The sequence below is a fragment of the Pinus tabuliformis genome, chromosome 8 (assembly GCF_031772625.1).
Source record: "Pinus tabuliformis cultivar Carrire ecotype Pingquan chromosome 8, CPIR1, whole genome shotgun sequence".
Classification (NCBI taxonomy): domain Eukaryota; kingdom Viridiplantae; phylum Streptophyta; class Pinopsida; order Pinales; family Pinaceae; genus Pinus; species Pinus tabuliformis.
In genome coordinates, this window is record NC_142294.1 from 345,410,058 (window position 1) to 345,435,990 (window position 25,933).

At 37.5% G+C, this 25,933-nt stretch overlaps 1 protein-coding gene across 4 annotated transcripts in view; it reads left to right on the forward strand.

Moving 5' to 3' along the window:
• The window catches only part of LOC149235555 (uncharacterized), a 311,771-nt gene that overhangs the window by 79,498 nt on the left and 206,340 nt on the right, over positions 1-25,933 (forward strand). For 2 of the 4 annotated variants that reach the window (XM_089372142.1, XM_089372140.1), the window contains one exon: positions 2,683-4,212. In XM_089372142.1, the coding sequence (XP_089228268.1) occupies positions 2,683-4,212 (1,530 nt within the window). The remainder of the gene's footprint in view (positions 1-2,682; positions 4,213-25,933) is intronic. The other 2 variants (XM_089372141.1, XM_089372143.1) reach the window with 2 other exon arrangements.

Sequence of the window (25,933 nt, forward strand, 5' to 3'; positions counted from 1 at the left end):
TTCCCGGTCTGCTTCTCTACCAAGGCCTTAAACTCCATGAACCTGTCTAAGACCTCATCTTTCTTTTTCATAAAATAAATCCAATTTTTCCGAGAAAAATCATCAATGAAAGTAACATAATACCTGTGTCTCATTAGTGATGGAGAAGAAAAGTGCCCACACACATCTAAATGCACCAACTTCAAAATCCCTTTGGCTATGTTGTCTTGATCATGGAAAGAAGACTTGGCGTATGTGCCAAACATGCACCCCTTGCACACTCCACTCTTGTTAAGGCCACCTGTTGGTAATATTGTGGCAATCCACTGAAGAATCTTCAGCGCCCCATGATGCAAGTGTCCCATGCACCTATGCCAAAGTTCAACAACATCTGCACAACCTACCTTACTGCTGAGGGCTGCATCTTTATCTACCTGCAACTTGTAGATATTCTTCACCCTCACACCTATCTGCTTCGCTGTCCTTGGAGCTAGATGCTTGAGGTAAGCCTTACCTCTACTAAAGATGACATCATATCCTTTATCCTCAAGGATGGTTACTGAAACCATGTTCTTCTTCAACCCTATAACATAGAAAACATCTTTGAGATGAAGAGAATTACCTGACTCCCTCTCAAAGTTGACAGTACCAACTCCCTTGGTAGCATACTTGCCATTATCTACAAGCTCAATATTCACCTACAAATCTTTCTCATCCAGCTAGCTGAAATACTCCCTGTTCCTAGTCATATGGAAAGATGCTCCTGAATCAATATACCACGTGCTGCTCCCTATGGAGCTTGCCATGCAAGCTATCAATGAGAAATCCTTTCAAACTGTGAGGCAAACCTATCTACCTCAGCTTATGCAGCTACATGCTCCTTATCTGACCCCTTCTTCTTCTTATTAGGACACTTAGAAGCATAGTGCCAAAAAACATGGCAATTGAAGCACTTCATTTTGCTTAATCATTCTTCCCTTTGCCTTTCTTGCCTTTGGCTATACCTGGAAGAGCAAGATTCTCGTCTTCCTTCTCAACCTTGGAACCCTTGCCACTGTTGTTAGAAGCCTCAACTAGACTGAGCCTTAGCTTCTCCTGAATGAAGTCACTCCACAGGCGTTCCCAATCCGGCTACTTACCGCGTCCAATAATCCCTTGAACAAAAGTAGCCCCCTCCTTGGTAAACCCGTTTATAGCAACTTGTACTAGCTCTTCATCCACTGGTTTCTCTCCCACAACTGCTAGCTCATCACTGACTCCTTGAATTCTGGTGAGATAGGAAGTTACATTCTCACCCTTCTGCATCTTGATTGTTCTCAACTTCTCCTTGAGAATCATCTTCCGATTCTCGGAAGGGTCTTGATAGAGCTTGACTAAGGCATTCCACATTTCCTTAGCTATATCTTTACCTGCAACATGAGGGATTGTATGATCCTGATTTCCATCTAGGATCATCCGCTTGGTCTTGGCCATTTGCCTTTTGAAAAGCCTTAACTCGTCTGGATCTGAAGGTTTTGCAACACCTTTCTTTGCATAATCCTTCAGCCCAAACTCGTCCAACAAGAACATTATCCAGACTTTCCAAACACCAAAATTTGCGGCACCGTCAAGTCTATCTTGCTCTCTCGATCCTACTCTTGCATGTGTGCTAGTCGATTCTCGTTCACTGCTCTGATACCATGTAGAAATTCCATGAAATTCTTATCTGCTAATATAAACAATCTGAAAGACACTTTCTATTTATTCAAACACGTAATTTCTCTACTAAACTTGCAGTGAAATAGAACAGAAATAAGTGCACAAATCACACAAGAGAACACAACAATTTTTCTAGGGAACCTAACTGGGAAAACACTCGCTTTAGGATATTATTGAAGAAGAATGAGCAATAGATCTCTTACAAATACACTTGCTTCAATAGAGAATACAATGACCTCTCAGATTTAGTCTAGGCTTGAAACAACCTGCAAGATGCTGACCTTGCATCCCTAAATCTATGTGCACTAGAGGCCTGAATTCCTTGCGCAAATCTGGCTCCTATCAAATAGGGAAATCCCTTATTTCTCTGTGCACTTCCAAGGGATCTTTCTCCTTCAACAATTTACACAAGAAAACCCCTTCGCTTCTTTCTCTCACAAGCTCACACAAAATTATGATACAAAGTGTGCCTTCGTTCCTTATTTATATTCGAATGGCTAAGTTTAGTGAGTTTCTAATTAAGGAATGATTTTGTGATTGATTGAGTTAACTAAGTGAAAACTCACATGCAACTCATCTTGTCTCAAATCTAAGACTTGAAACTCAACCACTCGTCCTTTTCCTCAATCAACTCATACTAGAAGACAAGTAACTCGTCCTTCCACTTGAGCACATTAGTTAACTGCATCATAGCTCATTCTAAGTTTTCGGGAATCTCCTAATTTTTAGGAAATCGAGCATGCCAAAGAAGAAACTAAAATTTGACTCCTTGAATCAAGGCACAAATCAAGGAATCTATTTCTTGCTACTATTTTCAACATAATGGTCATTGTGGGATGTAATGCTAGTAATTGTTGATTCCAAAAGTACGTTATCTTTGTGAGATATTTTTGTAGGTTTTGCTGGTTATGTTCTAATTGTGCAATAGCGATTTTGTTGATGCCTTTATTCTATTAAATTTTGTGCCTATGTTGAATTTCTGGCAATCACATGGTTTAATTTCAGGCACTTGCTTTGCGTCTCTCTTTTTCTTCAGAGGATAATTCTGAATGTTGCGCTGCTAAATTTATTGAGGGACCTCCACAGGAAGCATATCAGTCACATGTGGTCTCGGAAAATCATATTTCAGTACCAAATACTCGGCTAGAGTTTGCTGGTAAGACAAATCAAAATATGCATCCTATTCCAAGTGCCACTCATTTCATTGGTATGAAAGAAGATCCGATGTGTGGTAAGGTTCTGACTGAATGTAAGATTCCGTCTCAATCTTATACTCAAGAGACTCCTTGTACCGAGCTGTATGTCCCTGGAATTTTCCAACAAGAAAACAATTTAAATGATACTATTTGTGGTGCTGGCTATGATCTGGCTTATGTTTCTCGGTCATCTGAATTATTAGCTAAAAGAACTAGTCCATCTTCTCTAGATGGTACATTAGGCAGTGAAAGTTGTGTACCTGGACAGACTGTAATAGAAAATGTTCGGAATTCTTTAAAACGGCAAAGTCGAAAAAGAAAGTCAATTGACAGAAATGAAGGGCAGTTAAGTGATAAAATAACTGATAGCAAACTCACAGCAGTTGATATTGATGTTGCAATTGGACTTACGGTAGCAGCGGCAGAAGCATTAGTTATTTCTAACCTGATGGAAACTTGCATGTTATCTAAAAGCATTGGGTGTTCTGAAATACTTGAAGCTGCTCTTAAACTTAAGCAAGCACGACAAATTTGTGGCCTGGATAGCTTTTTAGATGTGTCCACTGAACCTGTTGATGATGAAGACTCTTCTTTGGATGATCTGGATGACAGTATTATGGAAGAAGCTTTTGCAGATGTTGGTATTTTTGAACTTGAAAATATGGTTTCTCCTGTTGGTGCAAGCTGTGCTGATGCACTTAAATCTGATGACACTGAAGAACATAGTCACGACAATATGCCTTCTTTCTTATCCAAAAAGGAAGAGCCAATCAATAATTTTGATGAAAGAGAATTTACTCCCTCAAAACAACAACTGGAGACTAATGGATCAGATAGCCGAGAAGATAATGGTGTTATCTTTAGGGAAACTACAGCTTGCTTTCCAGATACAAGCATTTCAAGGTGCCTTACAAGTGTTGAAGGTGTAGAAGACCAACAGAGATATAGTACGGAAAGATTACATGCTTCTTTGGAGCATGCTGGTGGGGAACTGTTCATTCACAGTATGGATGCCAAACCAAGTGGAATTGGTATTTTTGTTGCAAATGTGATTGGAAAGTCGGAAAATAGTCTTAGCAGGAATATGGGCATTATAGGGTCACAAGAAAAACCATCTTCTCCGGTGTGCAGAAAATGTAATGAAGGGGATTCTTTTCAGTCTGAGTTTCTATCCATGGACAAATTAGTACATGATTCAAACAAAAGACAAAATGCAGCAGTGGAGACTACAGTTGGAATTACACATTTCCACAAGCAATTTGATACAAATGGTAATGCAGCAGTGGGGACAGCAGATGGAAATACGCATTCAAACAAACAAATTGATACCATTGATAAGGTAAAGTGAAGGTATGCTATACATACGTTTCTCTGAATAGTGTAGATGAGCTCTATATTTTCAAGGAAAGGCTTGCACTGTTGTTGCCTTTTATGCTTAATTGGTTTAGAAGCAGAATTAGTCCTTTAACCTTTTATTATTTTATCCTAATAGTAGGTGTACCTGGGTAGTGCATTATCATTCTTAATACCTCTTGATATGTTGAGCTGTTTGAAGGCTGTGCCACAATAAAATTTGCCTTCTACCACCCACTTAGCTGCCATGATACTTCCTGCTATGCATTGTACCACACACTCAGCTGCCATGATGCTTCCTTGGGACTTGACATCAATAACTCCCAGGCCCCTCTGCTCTTGAGCATAATACACATTGTAGACAATTGTTGTGATTCCTCTCTCATTGCCATATTTGAACTGCAAGAATGACCTGAAAGTCTGCTCCAATCTTTTTAACTAGGCCTTGCAGGGGAGGCAACAAGAGGCATGGTAGATGTGTGAACCCTGCAAGATATACAAAACAATTGTCAGCTTACCTGCAAAATGAAGACCTTCGAATTGCTAGATTAGGAGCTTTGTCTAAGGCTTCTACTAACACTAACCAAAAGTGCACTATCAAAATCAACTTTAAAAGAGCCAATAGGAATCAAGAGACGATGTCAAGCACAATGGTAAATATTTTTAGAGGGAGGAAATTAACTGCTTTTTTTTAATCCTATTTTTGACTTATCCCGTGATAATTTTAGTCTAATTTCAATTTTTGGCATTCATGGGATGCAAAAACTTAGATTTTAAGTGTGGACATTCATTGGATGTGGAAACTGAAGTTTCAAGTGTGGGCACTTATTGGATGCAGAATTTGATTCCTCATCCTTTGAGTGCTCACACTTGAAGCTTGATTAAACCTAGAAGGAGATAAATAGAAAATATGATTATGAAAGTACTTTCTTTCTTTTCCTTTGAAAAGTCATAACTTTTATTTTATTATTCTAATTGTTGTTTTATTTCCTTAAGAAGTCCGTTTTAGACCTCAAATTTCCCCAATCAAAAGAAGTGAATATATTCCACCTTTTCTTAGGAAGGTTGAGAAGGTTCATTTTTGAAGAAAAGAAGAAAGAGAGCCTACAAACATATGTAAGGCAAGGAAATCACAACCTAAGACGCTAAAGCTCATAGGAATTGTCAAAAATAGAAACATAACGGTACTTGTATATTTTGACAGTGCTCATAATTGTTTACAAGTTGTTGTTTAACAACTAAACCTTTTTGTGTACCTCACCAAGGACTTGTTAACCTCCAGATTTGCCACTTGCAATTGGAGGTTTAAGAGCTAGATAGTTTTCATCAGGATGGTGTTCAAAGTCGGCTTTCAAAGATTACTGTTAGAGTTAGCTTCCGCACAGGGAAAAGACAATTCCCATAGAGATCAGATGTAGGATTTTTTAGTGATTTTGAGCCCTTTTGAGATTGAGTGACATTTCATAGCCACTTTCATCGATTTTGGAGGACATTGCTATTTTTAGCAGTTGGAGTTTAGGGGATTGCATGTGATAGGTGATTGGATATTTGAGATCCTTGCAAGTTCATGATTTTGATGAGTTATTTTTGGGCAATGTGTGAGACACTGTGATTTTTAGTAGTTGGGGTTCTGGGGCTTGCATAATGATTTTGAACACATGTTTAGATTCCTTGTAGAATCAAATCCGATGAGCCTAATTTTATTGACATGTGAGGATTTTCTATTTTTAGTAGTGCATTTTTCTCTGTGTGCTAGATTTAGCAAGGTTCCCCTGATAGTTCTAGACAGTTTTCATCTTTTCCTAGTTTCAAGGGCATTACTATTTTTGGCATGTCTTTTTATAGTAGCTCTATTACTGTAGGTGGTCGCCATGTAGGTGACAAGTAGCAGCAGGTGGATGTGCTATGTGGTAGTTGTTATCACTTAGCCTAGCTCTTTGTCCTATAGGCTTACCCTCCTTAGGGCCTACTAGATTGTGTGGTAACATTATGGGACAATGGACAATTGTCATCACAACCAGTGTCCCTTGCTATTTATGGACTTTCATAGATGGGAGGAGTCTCGGTAGGAGAATAATCATCTTTGATAGGTATTCTAGGGTTGAAGGTGCTGTTGAAGAATTTAACTAGTTTCAGTCTTCATAATTGTCATTTGACTCATGTCATGATGTAATTCTTATGTATCTATCAAAAGAATGATGTAAAGAACAAAAGAAAATTATTTGTAAAGCATAGATTTCATGCTCAAGTTATTTGTCACTAGGTCAAGCATCCATTCAATGCTCCTAGGGTTTGTCATGAGTCAAGAGTCATTTTGTAAAAGACCCTTGTGGGCACTTGTATCAAGAAAAAGGAAATTTATTTTGTATTTGGAAATATCTAGAAGGCTCCCAAGAAGAAGTCGGCCAATGATCTAAAGTCGGCCTAGAATGGCCTTAAAGAGCCACTTGGACGGCTATATAAGGAGGGTCTTTGACCTCCATTGTGATACATATCAAGCACATTCTTCTTCATATTGGTCTGCAGTTGGGAAAGAGGTGTGAAGGTCATGGAGAGCTAGAACAAGCCTTGCGAAGAAGGAAAAATACCTCAATTCAAATTGGAAGTCTGAAATCTGTCTTCTTCAATCTATATGTGCAAAGAATCCTTGTGATTCTAGAGTTATCTCAACTCTGAAGTTGCACGAGGTATTGTAGAATATCTTGACAAGGACAAAAGGCTAGAAGAGCCCTCATCTTACTTCGCTACCCATGGAAACTTTGTCTAGAAGAAGGGTTGGCTGTTTGACTTGATTCTTGGTGGTAGGCCTGGTGTAGGGTTTGGTCTTGGAGGTCTCCTTTGAAGATTGATTCTAAAGAAGAGTTCTTTCTAGGTTTTCCCCATGGAGGGGTTTTATCCTGACTTGGAGCCTATATCTTGTGCTCATGTGATCTTTTATTGTTTTGACATTTATTTGATGATAAAAACATAAGTATATAAGAAGATGAACATAATATCACAAATACCTATAAAGTAAGGAAAAGATGAATTAAATTGCTGCCCTAATCAATGCTAATTTGGCAGCTCAGGGACAAATTCACTCCATTGGACAATCTTCCTCATCAAGAAAGACCCCTCCTAGCCCTTGGAAGAATTTAATTTGGTTAAAGAAAAATATATTTTTAATATGGAAACTCACATGCATATAAAAGGACAAGTTGACCCTAAAAAGAAATTGGACATCCTTGGATGGCTATAAATACAAGTCAAGTGACCCTCATTTGGAGGTAATGATCAAGCATTCTCCTCTCTTCTTTGGTTTGGCTCGCATAGGTCTGTAGTTGGTTCATGAAGATTGGTTCGTACAGGTTTGAGATTGTAGGGTCTGAAGCTCGTACGTGCGGATTAGGGTTTTGGTTTGCTGCCGTAGGGATGCTACAAAGAAATTTTGGCTGCAGTCGCTCGCATGCAAGCTTGTGCATGCGGAGAGGACACTTCAGTTGCACGCATGATTGTGTTCTGCGTGCCGCCAGGACTTAGAGTTTCTTCTGACAAGGGACCATAAATTTAGATGACAGTTGACCGTAGATTCTGACAGTTGATCGCAAATGTTGATAGTTTACCACAAGCTTCTGAAATCATGGTTTTGATTAGTATGGCTGGGTTCATCTCTGGGATATTGTTTGGTTAGTTTTGTGATTGAAGAAATTGGAACATTGCACTCTCTCTTTGCTGAACATTTTATGACAATCTAATAAGAAGGATTTGAAAGGGTTTTCCCTGTTGTGGGGTTTTTCCCTAGTCTCTGACTAGTCCTGGTGTCTCTATGTGTGAATGCTTTTCTTCTATTGTTTCTTTATATTTCACTTCATTCATGATGATATTGTTCTTTCTACATAATTGCATATGATGTAATAATGTCATAATGATGTTGTGGGGTGAATTCAATATATAAATGATGTAATGCAATTATCTAAAGCAAAGAACAATATAGCCCTAAGAAAAATTAACAATCAATTTTCCAACATGGTTTCAGAGTTAAGGTTGGTATCATGGGCAGTTAGAAGATCACTGTAGTTTTAAGGGATTTCAAGTCAATAAGAAGGGATTGTTTGTAATCTCCTTGAGGGCCGACGTTCTCTGAGATAAGGTCACCAAGTTTATGGGTTAATCAAGGCGTGTTTTCATCAGTCTTTGCTCGAAAATCAATTTAGAATTTGGCAGCAATAGCCACAGATCTGAAGCCCCATGTCAAAGCTACAGGAGGGCCGCTTGATTACAATTGAGTGTGGATTAGAGGGAGGAATGTCCCTGTAATAGAGCGAAGGCTAGGAAAGTATTTTTTATGTTGTCTTTGTAAAATTGATGGCAGTATCTAATCACATTTGTGCGAAGATTGCATAAGGTTTGAGGATCCTGTAGTGAATTGGTTGTAGGGGCCAAAAGGCCTTAAATAAGTTCAGACCTAGACTATTAATCAAGTGAAGAAGTCTCCTTGATGAAGAGAAAAAAAGGCCGCAGTTCTTGAATAATTTTTTAGGTTTGTTTATAAGATATATTCAATGGTTATCAAAGTGCTAACCACAACACAAAAGTCACCATACAAACTTCAGAAGTTCCAAGAAGTTTTAGGTCGAATCCTATAACCTTATTTCTTGTGGAATCCAAGGCTAGAAGTAGCCCTACAATCCAGCAAAGTGAGGCAATATAAGATTGCAGATTTAAGAGACATTTCAAGCCTAGCATCAAGGTTTTTGTGGTGACTGTAAAAGCCCCTAGTTTGAGGGCCGAAGTTTCAGGAACAAAAGCATCAAGGTCTTTAGTGCAATAATAGGTATTTGTTTCATTGTTGAGGCATCAAAACAAGAGAAGTTCAAGGTCCGCTTGAAGCAAGGAGTTGTAGTAGGAGTCTAGCACCTACGTCATACCCTAACCAAAATTCAAAAGGAGCAACAATTGGTCACCTTGAAAAGAGCGTCCTGTCTTGACATCTTTGAAAGCTTCTCTTCACGGAAGTTGGAAGATCATGACAACAAATGAAGGTGACAATGCTTTGGGATCAAGACTCTTAAATCTTGAAGAAGGCTTTGTAGTAGCTCCTAATATTCATGGAGGACAAAGGTATGAGGTCTTTGAGGTATGTATATTTGTTTTATAAAGGGTCTACATAAATTAATGAATTAGGGTTTTTGCTACATGTTTTGATTCTATGGTTTATAGATTTCATCTAGTTAAAGGTTTTTGACATCTAGGGATTGAAAACCCTAGATGGAACTTGAATAAGAAAAACCCTAGTGAGAAACCCTAATCTACTTACTCCCTCATAGAAACCCTAGCTTTCGACATCTAGGGTTTGTTAAAATAATTTAGGGCATGGTAAACCCTAGCAAGGGTGGATTTGGTTGAAATTTATGGTTTGACATCAAAACCCTAGGGCTGATGTTTCGTAGAGAAGGATTAAGGAATTTAGGGTTTAAACTTAATAAACCCTAGGACTCTACCATGGAAACCATAGATTGACAGAGTTGACATCATGCTCTTGTATTTGTATATTTTTGTTTGGTTGTATTTGCTATTAAAGATTGCAGGTGAGAGTAAGATGAGGAGGGAAGAAAGCGAAGCAACTATCTTGTTTGACGACTCCTTGGAAATGATGAGCATTGTGGAGGGAGGGAACTGAAAGGACCCTGAAGGAACTAATGACTAAAGGAGCAAGCATGCATCTTGTTCTAGTATGGCATCATAGATGGAAGTAGGTGATAGTAGCATATTTCAAGTTTGCTTGTTTGAATTGCTTGAAATCTTCTAGTTCTTTAAGAATGAAAAACTTGGGGACCATTATGCATAAGTGTTCATCCCAAGGTTACTTGGAAGCGGGAGCAGGCGCAAAAGTGGGAGTAGGGAGCGACATTTTCAAAAGCTCCAGGTTTGGGAGCAAATCGAGAGCGAATTTTTATATAATATATATTTTTATAAATTTTGATGCATATATGTCAACAAAATCATGTAGAATGATGAATTAGATATAAAAAGCATAAAAACATGGATTACTTCATATAGCATCAATCATCTAGAAGTTATAATCTTCATCAACCATGTCCACAAGTTACAAGTTCTCATTTATATAACCTACGAAACCAGATTCGTTGGATTTTCCTCAAGTGTCCGAATCCTACAAATGGGACACGATTCGACCTAATTCGAATCCTAAATTCGGGACACGTCGTGTCCTAACGGGACACGCTCGAATTCGGATCGTGTCCCGTTAGGACACAACGTGTCCTGAAAACCAGATTCGAATCCGGCGAAAAGGAACATATAAATGCAAGTTGGGTGTGAACGGGCGATTATCAAACATCCTGGTTCTGCGTCCTTGCCTATCACATCATAGAGATCAACGCTTACACCATTAAAGTTTATAACTTTTGTCAACATAACAAGTTCTGTTATATCATCTAGATGAAGGCCAACAATTTCACAGGCATCTCCAGACACATCTGTTCCATATTCTGTTTGGAGCACTCGAAGGACAAGAATGCTTTGAGACTGACAACTGCTTTCAACCCCCAAGTTTGTACTACAAGTCTCTGTTGCCTGCTCAAATGCAACAATAATATTTTTTATTTTAACATGGAGACTAAGCAGCAGTCTTTCCACCATCTTGGCAATCATCTTAACCCCATCTTGAACACCAAGATAGGTGGAACCCCCATTTACATGGATACCACAACCCTCTACCTGCTCTGAATTCCGCTGAGAAGGAGATGCACTGGGGTACACTTCTGAAGTAGAACATTCTTCAGAACTACTGGATGTTTTGAACTCAGTTCGTGGAACAAGAACCAACTCAAAGTCTTCCACATTAATCTCACACTTTTCAACTGCCAGCGCTTTCCAAGGTATTTTGATTGATATGCTGGTAATAAATCCTTCTTTGATAATCACCGGTGTCACACCCAATTGGCATAAATCAATGAATCATAAATTCTAAATTCTAAAACCGGATTCGAATCCAGCGAAAAGGAACCTATAAATTCAAGGATGCTATAATGTTACTAACTTAAGTTGTAAACAATAAAACTAACATCTAGTTGAAGATCTATGTTTGAAACCAATGAATTTGTATCATTAATGAGAATTTGTGTAAGAAATATCTAATTTTTAATATCTATTTATCTATCTATCTATCTATCTATATATATATATATATATAAAACGAATCCTACATGTCTTGTTCCAGGGGTCAACGTGTCCGAATCCGACACTCAAATCCCTGTATCCTACGAATCCCGAATACCCATGTCAGGTTACTTAGAATATAACATGTAAGGGTGCACATAACCAAAATAACATCGAGTGTAATCCATCTCTGAATTGAAAATACATCAACAAATAGGCTCTAGATGGCCTCTAGCATCCAAAAAAATCATGTTACAAAAAATAGCTACATGTCATCAAAATCATTGCCTATCTTGGGATCTTTGTCATTAATATCACCCTCTAAGCAATTAACATAAGATAGAAAAAAATGTAGCATGTCAAGTCAAGATTTTGTTTGAGTGATGGATACATTTTTACTAGGGTCATGATAAAGTAGTTCTACAACTAATAACACTAACATGAAGGTACATAGAGCCCCTGGTGCTCTTGATTAAATACGAGTCCCATACTGTAGTACATGACAAAATCCAATGGAAACATTGTAATCCCACCAATCTTGAAATCTTGAAAAACTAATAAGTCTGCTGTATTTTGAGTGATCTAAAATTCTACTTTTTCCATATGAAATCCAATGAGGTTGGAACCACTCTCAAACATCCTGAGTCATTTCATGGTAATGTTAAAAATTTAAGTAAAAAGATGAAAATGAAAGAAAAAGGAGAATGTCACTTTTACTCTAAGAATTTAACATTACCATGAATTGCATATCAATACTAGGGGCATAAGCTTGAATATTAGGCTGCTCTACTAAAAAAATCTTGTTTCTTTGAAAAAAATTGCGTTTGGAACATCTTTGTGACATATTTTTTGTGAAAAAAACCAGGGAGCAATTTTTTTTTTTTGCAGGAGCTACAAATGCACTCACCGGAACTGGAATCCTTCCTCCGGCTACACTGTCTCTGCCCCTCTCTCATTGCTTCGATTTCTCTGGCTCTCTCTCCGACAACTGAATGCTGCTACTTAGGAAATTGAGCTGCACATGAAATTGAACTACTCAAGTGATTTCTCCAAGCCCCATCCACTTCTTCTTATAATCCTTCGTTGAGACTTCAACGACCAAGATTAGATCTTAATTAATGGCTAGGATTAACCTGAAGTCGACCCATTTGAGTTTCTAGAACATTCACGCCATAACTTAATTAATTCTGATTAATTAGTCATATTCCCTAAGTTTAGACTCGGGAAATATTTAGAAACTGACTAATAATCTACTTAAGTCACTTCTAGGTGGAATCTCTAGAAACGATTTTTGGGTTTTGGAGATCTCATGTATTCTAGCCTCTCCACAAAATTTCAAGGCTACAACACATCCGATGCTACAAAACTGACAAGCAGGTTTCTTTGGGTATTTTGTGGAGCTTGTAGGGATCTAGATCGTCGGGGTCAAAAATCGTAAAATCCTAATCCTGGTTGATGAATCTGTAAAAGAACATCGTGATCCTATAAAGGTGAGGTTTATGTGGTTGGAACAACAAGTCACAAATATCAACCGCAATGTAAACCTCCTCATGGGGACCTTGAATAACAAGATGGGGATATTTGGAGAAGAGAAGGGTTCGAATGTAGAGGACAAATCAGATCGGGGATTAGAAGATCAAGGAGAAACAAAGAACCAGTGGGAGAAAGAACCCGAAAAAGGTCAATCTAGTACGAGTGTTGTAAACCAATCATAATCCCCGTTTAAAATGGAAGCAAAAGTTGATATCAAGCCATACTGTGGCGAGATCGATGCTCTGAAGCTGAATCACTGGTTGCAACAACAAGAATTTTATTTCAGCGTCCATTAGATTGAAGGACAAAAGATCTCATTCGCGCGACTGAAATTAGAGGGCCATGCACTGACTTGGTGGGAAAGCCACATGGAAACCCAGTGGTTGGAGAGAGAACCTCCAGCGACTAAGTGGGAGGGTTTCAAAACCCTCATTAAGTCACAATCTTATCCCATTAGGTACGTGGACGACCAATGGATCTCGTGGCATTACTTTAGACAAAAGTCGAACCAAAGCGTGCAGGAGTACACCACGAAATTCAGAAAGATGGCTATAATGTTGGGTATCTCTCCAAAGAACCCAGATGTACGCCTCAAGTTTTTGGGGGGTTTGCACCGCCATCTACACGAGCAAGTGATGCTGGTCAAGCCCAAATCGGTAGACGAGGCTTGTGTATAGGCACAATACCTGGAGAACATAGGCCTGAAAAGAGTGCAATCAAGTGGATCGAAGCAGAAGGAGCAACAAGAAGCTTCTAGGGAGGGGAAGAAGAAGCAAAAAGGGGGAAAAGATAAAAAGACGACATCCCTAGCACGCCAGTAGATCCTAGCAACCACTGTAACCACTGCAACATTGATGGCCATACAAAGGAGAAGTGCTAAAAGCTGCATCCAGAGCTAAACCCGAAGAACAAGAAGAAAGATAACAAGAAGAAGAATCTCTCGACCGTAGATTCGAGCAACCAAGTTGAAAGCAACTCAGACGTGGATGAGAAGATCGTATGTACGTCAGTGCAAAAGGAGGTGAATTTGAGTAGCCTTCAACAATATGAAGAGAGAGAAATGACCAAACTCTTCCATATAAAGATGCAGGTTAAGAAGACAAAGGTTGATTCTCTATTTGACTCATGATCGTAGGCGAATCTCATTGCAGCGGAGCTGGTCAAGAAGGTTGGGCTGAAAGTTCGCGATCATCCAAACCCATATCCACTGGGATGGGTAAATAAGGATGCAGAGTTGAAGGTAACAAAATAGTGTAAAATTAGATTTGCTATCAGTGCTGATTTTATTGATGAAGTAGATCTAGATGTGGTTCCTCTTGATGTATGTGAAGTCGTGTTTGGGAGTCCATACATGTACAACCATGATGCAATATTCATGAGGAGAGCCAACCAGTACCGGCTCGTCAAGGATGGAAAATCATTCATCATCAACGCGCACAAAGGCAAGTCGAAAGTTTCACTGGTAAGTGCCAACCAAGCCAAGGAATTGATTAGTCCAAAGAGGAGTCAATAAGACGCAAGGCATTCATGGAGGGGTGTACTAAGAAACATAAACACCGACTGGAGGTGTTGTTACAAGCATATAGTGATGTGTTTCGAGAGCCTAAAGTGCTACCACCTAGGAGAGAAGTGGAGCATGAGATCCAGCTATTGCCAGACTCCCCATTGCCAAATATTGAGCTGTACAGGTAGTGTGCTATAGAAGCAAGTGAGGTGAAGAAACAGTTGTAGCAAGTGCTAGAACAAGGTGTCATTCGATTGAGTACATCACCATGTGGGTCAACCATCATCATTGTGCCAAAGAAGGATGGGACTTGGCAGATGTGTATAGATTACATGGTGTTGAATAAAATCACGCTCAAGAATAGATACCCCATGCGTAGGATAGATGACCTGCTAGATTAATTGCAACAAGCAAAGTACTTCACCAAGCTGGACTTGAAGTCTGGATATCACTAGGTTTGAGTCAAAGAAGAAGATACCTGAAAGACCGCCTTCAAAACCAGGCAAGGTTTGTATGAGTGGCTAGTCATGCCATTTGGCCTATGTAATGCACCAGATACATTTATGAGATTAATGAATGATGTACTGCACCCTTTTATAGATTGATTTGCTATTGTCTGTTTGGATGATATACTGATATATAGTGCTACCCGGGAGGAGCATATTTCACATTTGACACAGGTGCTCGAAACACTAAAGAAGCACCCGCTGCTAGCGAATCTCAAGAAGTGCAAGTTCGCACAACAATTTTTAGTGTATTTGTGGTATGTGATCATTGGAGGAAAACTGAAGATAGATCCTTCCAAGATGGAGGCCATCATGAAATGGTCGGTGCCTACTAATGTTTCTGAGGTCAGGAGTTTCATCGGGGCAACACAGTTCTTGAGGAAATTCATAGTCTCATTATCATTAGTAGCAACACCGCTCCATGCCATAACTGCAAGTGGCAAGAGTTTCCAATGGGGAAAAGGTCAGCGTAAGGCTTTCAAGGAGCTAAAGAAGAAGATCAGTCAAGCACCATTTTTGGCATTACCAAACTTGCAGTGGCCCTTTGAAGTGGAGACAAACGCAAGTGGGTATGCTATGGGAGTTGTCTTGATGTAGGGAGGAATGCCTATTTGCTACTATTCTGAAGTATTCCATGGGGCAGTTCTTAACTACCCTACCTACGACAAGGAGCTTTATGCCATGGTGCAAGATGTGGAGAATTGGAAGCACTATCTAATGGGAGTATGTAATAATACACAAGAGGTATTTTGTAATAATACACGAGGTAATATATACATATTTTAGAGAGAAAGTCTTATCATTCTAACCATTCCAGAGTAAGTCAAATTTTTCTTCATAGGCATCATATAACCAAATGAAAGATTCATTATGCATAATTTATGACCAACTTTTCTTACAGGATTATATATACATATTTTAGAGAGAAAGTCTTATCATTCTAACCATTCCAGAGTAAGTCAAATTTTTCTTCATAGGCATCATATAACCAAATGAAAGATTCATTATGCATAATTTATGACCAACTTTTCTTACAGGATTATAGTAATCCAAAAGTTACTTCAGACACACATTCTTAATCTTTCATACAATCATCTAGCTATATGCATTTCACAATGAGCTTGCAACTTGACCAAATGCATTCCTTCATCCCTTTTAGAGTATTGTTTCCATACAATATGGAATATATACTAATCCTTGTCATAATGCCTTCTTCCAAGAACTTGCTAAAGTGATGGTTCTTATAGGATCTTGAGGATCCACCTTGTCAAAATGACTAGCTCTAACATAATGTTATGCAATTTATGGATGAACATTATGCAAGATGGCCCCCAAACTTTTCATTCTAGATGATTTCTTCCAAGCAATTCAAATAAGTAGATTTTCAATATGCCACTATCACCTTCTTTTATATATAATGCCATTGCCAAAAACAAGATTCTTCTAGATACATGCTTACGTATTTGATGACCTTGTTAGCATCAGTTTCTTTAGGGTCCTTATAGTTCCCTCCTTCCATCATGCTCATCATTAACAAGCATAAGGACTACTTTGCTTATCCATCCTTCTCATTTTGCTTCTTTCATTATGTGGCTGCAACATTACCGACAAATACAACCAAGCAAAAATATGCATACAAGCATGATGATGATCTACGTTTTCCATGGTTTTCATAGAGGATATTCTCCTAGGATTCTTAGACACAAACTCTAAATTCCTTGATATTTCCCTTGAAAACATCCACCCTAGGGTTTTTATGTCATATCCTAGATTTCATACATTTCTACCCTTGCTAAGTTTTACCATATACCCTAGGTTACCTGCAAACCCTAGAAGTCAACAACTAGGGTTTCTATGAGGGAACCAACCAATTAGGGTTTTTCACTATTCTGGGGTCTTTCAATCTTAGTCCTATCTAGGGTTTATAAATCCCAGATACCAAAAACCTTCAGAGATTATAAACCCTAGATTTTAGCCATTCAAAGCATGCCACAAAACCCTAATTACTTAGTAGACCCTTTATAACTTGAACAAACTTGTACATACCTCAAAGATTCTTATACCTTTTGTCTTGAAGAGCTTATTGTATTTGCTTTATCCAATTTTACTTCAATTGTAGGCTTGCTTCAAATAGTCCCAAGACTCTTGTCAATATACAAGAATCTTACATCAAGATGCTCTTCCCAAGGTATCTAGCTGCTGCTCCTCTTGAAAATCTTTCTAATTTGTCTTTTATTACAACACCTTGCTTCAAACAATTCTTGAATAGGATACCATACTTCTTCCTTATTTTGTTATTTCCTTAGCAAGAGGTCTGGTACCTCTATCAACTCAAGTTTTCATTGTGCTTTCGGCCCTCAAACGAGGGCTTCTACAAAAATAAACTTTTTACTTCTCAAAAGATGCTTACTAGTATTCTCTTCAAGATGCTCCACTTTGTTGAACTAAGGAACTACTTTTATCCTTTGGATTCCTTTAGGATTTTTGGCTTTGAAGGTGGCATCGACCCTTTCTGAAGTTCTGAGGAATCACATGTTCGAACTTCAGATTGTTACTGCTTCCATACATCCAACATAATCTCTTTTTCTTCATATAGTACCTTGCCCCTTCCATGACTGAACTTGGCCTAGTGATCTGCATTTTTTCTAGGTGTAGGAGCCCTACAACCAACCTTATTGTGACTTGAAACTGACATAGGATCACCTACAGGCTTTCGACCTGGAGATCACCTTATGGAACAAAGATAAGTATGGGCTAATAATTCCTTCTTGAGAGGCTTCTTTCACTTTAGATTTAGAGGCACAATAATTCAACATACATTCTAGTTGATGGCTTCACAAAACTTGACTGCTTTTCCTCTTTTACCTGTGCCAAAACAGACCCAAATCACAGACACATCCTTCCTTCAACTTATGCTCGATCACTTGAGGTATGCTAAGTTATACAATTCTTTCTTTTTGTTTTTTGGAGCAACCTAAAGATCTTCTTGTTGCCAAGATTCTTTGACCTTAGCTCTGATACCATGTTGGAAAATTGAAGTAGGGCAACATTTACTTTACTTTTCCTTGCATGACATTTACTTGTGATATTATGTTCTTATTCTTGATTATGTTTATGTTCTTATCATCAAATAAATGCCAAAACAATGAAGATCACAACCATACACGAATGAACACAAGATATAGGCTCCAAGCTAGGGCAAAACCCCTCTAAGGGGAAAACCCATAAATAAATTCTCTTCTTATAGAATCAACTTCAAAGGAGACTTCCAAGACCAAACCCTAGACCATGCTTCCCACCAAATACCAAGTCAACTAGCCAATTTGCAAGATAGATTCTACAAGGACAACAAAACAAGATTACTTCAAGATGAAGGCTCTTCTAGCCTTTCAAGCTTGCCAAAATAGCCTACAATACTACCTGCAATTGTGGACTTGAGGTAACCCTAGAAACCCTTAGGGTACTAGCAAGTGTGACGTGAAAAAGGCAGATTTCAGACTTCCGAAACTTTTGGAGGCTTTTTCCTTGCTTCGCTATCCTTCTCCTTGCTCTTCAAGGCCTTCACGCACTTCCTTGGACTCCAAATTGAATCCGAGATATGTATGCTTGTGTGTATTCCAAATGAATCAAAGTGACTCCTTTTTATAGCCTTTCAAGAGGCTCGAATAACCCTATCTAGGCCGACTTCACCTTGGGTCTTTTTACAAAATGACAATGACTCTTGACTAATAACAAACCTTAGGAGCATTCAATGGATGCTTGACCTAGTGACAAATAACTTGAGCATGAAACCCATGCTTTACACATAATTTTTTTTTTGTTCTTTACATCATTTTCTTTCTTCTTTTGATAGATACATAAGAATTACATCATGACGAGTCAAAAGAACAATTATGAAGACTGAAACTAGTTGCATTCTTTAACATGGTTCTCTCAGACCCAAATGTAGAAAGACTGTAGGCTATGACAAAGGATCCGAGCTATTAAAGGAGGGTTGCATAGGTTTGTTTCAGGGCCGAGAGGCTTCGAAGATCTATTGCCACAAGATTGAACTTCTTCAGACCTGAGTTGTTAGGTCCCTATATTGCTAGTGTAGCCCCCTATTCTTGTTGTTGTGCCCATGTAGACCTCATATTGTTTTTGTTGTGCTCCATAGAAGCTCACTATTTTTATTGTTGTGCCTTTATGTTATTATTGTTATGTAGGCTTTGATTATATTGTGATCCCTTAGAGTCCTATATATGCCAAGGTGGTATTGTCATTTGTATCATCCAAGAATTGTTCATTTGTGTGATGTAAAGGAGGTTTCCCCCTCTAAGAAGCTATTTCTCAAGTCGTTGATCTATCTTTTCTTATGCTTTGTGAGCTGGTTGCATAACATTTGTATCAGAGCTTTGGATTATAGGGTTTCACTTCTTCAAACTGGTCATCTTGGCATTTTCATTGTAATTCTTTTTATACGAAGCTTTAGACGATGAGATTTTCACCATGTGGAGCCGAAATCTTAGTGAGCTTCGTGTAGAAATTTCAGATCTTGGTTCGCTATATTTTCTGAGATATAGTCCGAAGAAGTTAGGGTTTTTGCATGCTCCAAAATTCAGGTTCAAACAGGTGACCTAGGGAAAATCGTCACAACTTTCTTTTCAAGCATCAAATTTCAATTCCATAAAAAGTGACTGAAAGTGAGCAAATTGCAGTTTCTCGTGTATGAATTTCAGGGCTAAAGTTTGGAATAGGGACATGTGGCATATCGTACAAGTTCACTCCACTGAATTAATCCATAATCAAGTCATTGTGGGAGATTTGACATAACTTTATATTGAAGAATCCAATTTTGGTCTGACTTGTGGCATTGTAAAGAAGGCTCAGAGTGCTATGATTGGACTAAATTTCAAACCTTGGAGAGCTGAAATTACAGACATACAACAATTTCAAGGTCAAACTCCAAAAAACAAACAAAAAGGTGTGTATTTTATAAATTTGCATAAGTTTTGTTTGAAAAATTAGTTTGAAGTGATACAAAGGGCATAGTGAAGAATATATATCATTATTTCCAATATGTCTTGCAGCGAAAAAATGGGTACACCCAGTAAGTAACCAAAAAACTCTAATATGATGCATGAAGAAGAGGAAGAAATGCAACATGATATATCAAAATTATAAGATCAAGTGCAACAAATTTCGCTCTCACAAAGAGTAACCAAAAATAAATTAGAAGTGATGATGAATGTTAAGATGGATGGTTTAAAAGGGAACATGGATGATTTAAAATAAAAAATAAAAAAGGACATGGAAGGTTTGAAGGACAATTTAGAAGCAAAAATGGAAGGTTTGAATGATAGTTTAAAAGTATAAATGGAAGGTTTGAAAGAAGGTTTGACAAAGTTGCTACAAGAAATGCTTCCTAATGGCGACAAGGTATTCCATGAAACTCATGATGAGAACAAAAGGAATGTTAATCATGATTTTAGAGACTCTAACTTTGGGTTGAAGACCAACCACATTCCAAAGATTGATATGAGGAAGTTTGATGGCAAGGATCCGGTAACATGGATACTACAGATGGAGCAATAATTTGATTTACATGATGTGCAACACACACAAAAGGTACGTATTGCATATTTATATTTAGAACCCAATCAATTATTATGGTATCGATGACTTTGTTCTCTTAAATAACTTGTCACTTGGTCAATTTTTATGGAGGAAATGGTAGCACATTATGATGATACAAAGAGCAACACCTTCTTTAGCCAATTGAAAAATCTCAAACAAAAGGGTTCAATGGTAGAGCACATTGGGGACTTCCAAAAATTGAATATCAGGGTAACTGATATTCCATAGGAGTATAGGATTGATGTCTTTATAGGGACTTTAAATGATAATATCCAACATGAGGTTCACCTTTGGGAACCTGATTCATTGGAGAAGCCATTCAGGGTGACAAGAAAAGTTGAAAACCAAATTATGGCAACATGGAAGTCTACCACGCATAATTATAAAGATGGAAGTGTTGTTGCTCCTAGTTTTCCACAACCTACAAGGTTGACACCACAACAATTGGAGGAAAAAAGAGCAAAAGGGCTTTGTCATAGTTGTAATAGAAAATGCACTAAAGGTCATAAGTGTGCTGAGAAGAAATTATTTTACATAGATTGTGAAGAGGAGGAAGAAAAAGAACAAAAAACATCGAAAGAAGAGGATATACACCAGGAACCAACCCTAGAGAAAGAAGAAATGAATATGACCATATCCTGTAATGCATTGTCAGAAATTACCACTCATGAAACTCTCAATATAGAAGGATATATTAAAAAGAAAAAGGTAATAGCGCTGATTGATTCGGGTAGTACCCATAATTTTATTCATTGTATGATAGCTAATGAATTGAACTGCTTTCTATATCCAACACTAGAGTGTCAAGTGATGGTTGTAAATGGAGGAAGTATAACTTGCTCGGAAAGTGCTATAATATCAAGCTAACCATGGGGGAATATGTATTTAATAGTCCAATGCTTTCCATTCCAATTGGTGGTGACTGATATTGGTGTAGGAGTCCAATAGTTACAATCTTCGGGAACAATATCTTTTAATTTGCAAGAACTTTTCTTGAATTTTGTTTGGAAAGGAAAGGAAAATGAATTAAGGGGTATAGTCGGGAAACTAGGAAAGATAATTAGCTCTAATGGCTTGACAAAGCTTTTGAAGAAAGAAAAACGGGGCGTAATTACACAATTATGCTCACTAGAGGTTCAAACATCAAAAACATCTAATTCTACAGATCTCCAAAAAGTCTTGGACATTCATTCCAAGGTATTTGAGACTCCCAAAGGCCTCCCACCTATTGGTGATTATGATCATGTTATTCACTTGATTCCAAGAAGCATTCCTCCAAACATTAGGGCATACAAATATCCTTATGCCCAAAAGAGTGAAATTGATTGTATGGTTGCGGAAATGCTAGAGGTTGGTATAATTCAACCTAGTTAAAGTTCTTTCTCTTATCTATTAGTATTGGTGCACAAGAAGGATGGATCATAGTGTATGTGTCCAGAATATAGGGAGGTAAAAAAGCTCACTATTAAAGATAAATTTCCCATTCTTGTCATTGATGAATTGTTGGATGAATTACATGGTGAAATTTACTCCACCAAGTTGGATATTCTTCAAAATACCATCAAATTAGAATGAAGATTGAAGACATTCCGAAAACAAAAATGCATAACTCATGAAGGTCATTATGAATTGTTGGTTATTCTTTTTGGCCTTACTAATGCACCTTCCACATTTCAAGGTTTGATGAATTCCATTTTCAAACCCTTACTTAGAAAATTTGTGTTAGTATTTCTGATGATATACTAATCTACAACAAGTCTTGTACGGATTATGTTCAACATGTTGACAAGGTGCTCTAACTTTTAGAGGAGAAACAATTATATGCAAAACCTCCAAATGTTTCTTTGAAGTGTATGGGTCATATTGTATCTCATGAAGGTGTTAAGTTAGACCCTAACAAAATTAAAGCCATTAAGGAATGGAAAATCCCCACAACCCTAAAGCATCTTCGAGGATTTCTTGGGTTTATAGGGTATTATCGCAAGTTTATCAAGAATTATGGAATGTGATGCCTCAGGAAATGGAATTGGTGCTGTTTTAATGCAAGAAGGACGGCCCATTGCTTTTGAAAGTCGTCCAATCAAGGGAAAGTATTTACACAAACCTATTTATGATAAGAAATTTTGGCATTACTATGTGCACTAAAGCAATGGTGACCTTACCTAATGGGAAGACATTTCAAGGTAAAAATAGATCATGATAGTCTTAAATACTTTTTGGAACAAACATTGTCTTCAGAAGAGCAACAAAAATGGGTCACAAAGATGTTGGATTATGACTTTGAAATCATCTACAAAAAATGGAAACAAATTTTTGTTGCAGATGCACTCTCAAGAAAGGATGAGGATGTGGATGCATTGCTCTGTGCTATTTCTATTTTCCAACCTGATTGGATAACTGAAGCAAGGAATGAATGGAAGAATGGCGAAGAGGTGTGGACACTCATTCAAAAGTTTGCTGCAAGGTCCTAGTACCTTTGATACATTTATCTGGAAAAACGATTCATTATGGTACAAGGATTGCTTGTATCTCTGTAAGAATTCTTGACACAAACAAAAGATTCTTTTGGAATTGCACGCCTCCCCCTTAGGAGGGCACTTAGGATTTTTAAAAACTTACCACAGGGTCAAGAAGGAATTTTTTTTGGGATGATGTTAAATTTGATATTCAAAAGTTTGTGGCAGAATGTTTGGTTTTCTAACAAAATAAAGTTGAGACAATTAAGACCCTGGGTCTATTACAACCTTTAGCCATTCCAAGTCAGCGTTGGGAGGAGGTCTCAATGGACTTTATCACATGCTTACCCAAGTCTGAAGGAAAGAGTGTCATCATGGTGGTAGTTGATAGACTTACCAAGCATGCACACTTTTGTGGATTATCTCACCCTTTTAAAGCCTGTACAATTGCAACTGCATTTATGGAAACAAATCAAAAGCTACATGGAAACCCAAATGTAGAGACCAACACAATTTGAACCATTAAATTCTACAAAAATTGACAAAATTTACAATTACAGTTTATGCATAACATCCATTTAATTCACATTTTTAAACCTGGTTCCCGAGTTTGATGTCGAGTCCTTGCTGATGTAGCTTCAATTACTTCCGATACCAAATGACTAAATCCCCCCAGCCAAGCTGAGCACATCCTCGGTACTCAACCCCAAAATACTTCCTAATTAGAGTATTTTGGTCCCCCGTGCCCAAAAGCCTCAAGAATAGTTTCTCAATCTGGAAACTGCGATTCAGATATCCAACTCAGAATTCAATCTCCCACTCTAATTCTTCTTTTCCTCAAAAAAATCTCCCTTTTGCCTCAGTGTGCTTGGGATAAGTACCCTTCCCAGACAGTTATCGCCTTCTTCCACTGCTCTCATTAGAGTTTATTTAACAGGTAAGGCTTTTATATGTAATGGGAGATGAGGGTACATTTTTAGCTTGATATGATTGACGTGATTAAATTTAAATGATTTTAACTTTTACAAAGTTTAGTTTATAATAATAAAATCGATATATATATATATATATATAATTTTGTTATATTAATATAAAATTTTAACTTATAAATATATATTTATGTATATATTAACAATAATATAACTTATAACTCAACTCTATAATGATGAATATTTACATTAGAAGGATTAGAATTGTAAATTTTATTTAACAATTTGTTAAGTACAAAGTATTTAATATGTATATTTCAGTGTCGAATCTCTTTTTTCAATAATTTAGGTATCTAGTCCCGTTTCATTTATTTAAATATTTTTCTTAGTAAGTATACTAGTGCAAGGCATGCGATGTGTGCATATGTAACTATCATATGCATACATCGTATGCATGCTAATACTCTTTTGCTTATAGATCGAAATGGGTCATTACATGCTTCCTTCCTTCAGAAAACTTTGTCCCGAAGTTAGGGTTTATATGATATATCAGTAATTTCTTTAGTGATTAGTGCGATCAAGTAATGGTTGCATTTCAAGATTGAAATTTCTGTTTGAACATTTAAAGTTTTTATAAACTTAATAGTCATTCCTTACTCCAACTGGATTCCCAAGCTATTCTAAAATCACCCTATCTTTCCTAGTGTCTTCCGCTTCGTTCCTATTCGTCCTCTACTGGAGTGTGCCATGGTGTCACCTATACTAACTAACCATTCATAGGCTCTCAAGGGTGTCAGCGTCGATTATATCGACCTGCTTGCCTAGTAGGAATCTGACAGTCATCATCACACGTCTAGGGGAGCGTGATTCACACAGTCCTCCCATGATTCCAGGATTTGGAGGATAAACGATGGACAATATCTCTACTCCTCTTAGTGGGACCAAGGTTAACACCCTATCATGGAATCTCATTGAGTCTCAATTATTTTTGGGGATTTTGTCATCACGTAGTCATTTGGTAACGATGCTATGTGCAATGTAAACATTTGTTCATATATTATAACATATGCATCAATATATTCAAAACAATTTTTATTTAAATAACAGTTTCTGTATAATTCTTATATGTTACTATCTATGGTATAACGTACTTGGTCATATCCAACTCATATATCAGTAAGTTAAATGTAGTCATTCTTTTATTTCTATTTCATCAATCATGTTGATATGCAGAAATGAAACAAATTATAAATATCTTCATTCATAACATAATTCATGATTTGGATTTCATAACAAGGTTATTCAAATATTAAACTTCATATTGGTATTTATATTCCAACAATGTTAATTAAATAACATATTTCATGTTGATATCCATGTACTAGTAGAATTAAGCAATAACATATATCATGTTCCAGTAACATATATCATCTCAAAATAGTTGAAGTATTTGATTTAAAGTAAAATAAATATATAAAAAATATGGCTTTAAGTTTTTCAAAATTAACATATGTTGCGGTATTTTTGGCATATGATCTCTGTATCTTCCCAGGTAGCTGGTCTAGGGCTATACTTGTCCCACTGGACCTTAACTTGGTCTACTAGACGATTCCTGAGCTGTCGAACCCTACATTCTAGTATACGCAATGGTTTGACCGAAATGGTTCCCTCGTTCGATACCTACAGTTCCTTCTAGTGAAGGCTATGAGATTTGTCAGTTATGTAATGTCTTAATACAGATACATGGAATACTTTATGAACTTTATGCAAGTGAGGTGGCTGTGCAAGACGATAAGTGACAAGTGCAAATTTTTCTAGGACTTTAAATGGTCCGATAAATCGGGGTGACAACTTTGTCCCTTTTCCGAATTGGATAGTGCTTTTATTTGGTTTTATGCGGATGAAAACCTGATCCCCTACTTCATACTTCCTATTTGTCTTGTGAGCATCATCATAACTCTTTTGTCTATCTTGTGGCTCCTTTAACCATTGTTTAATTTGTTTT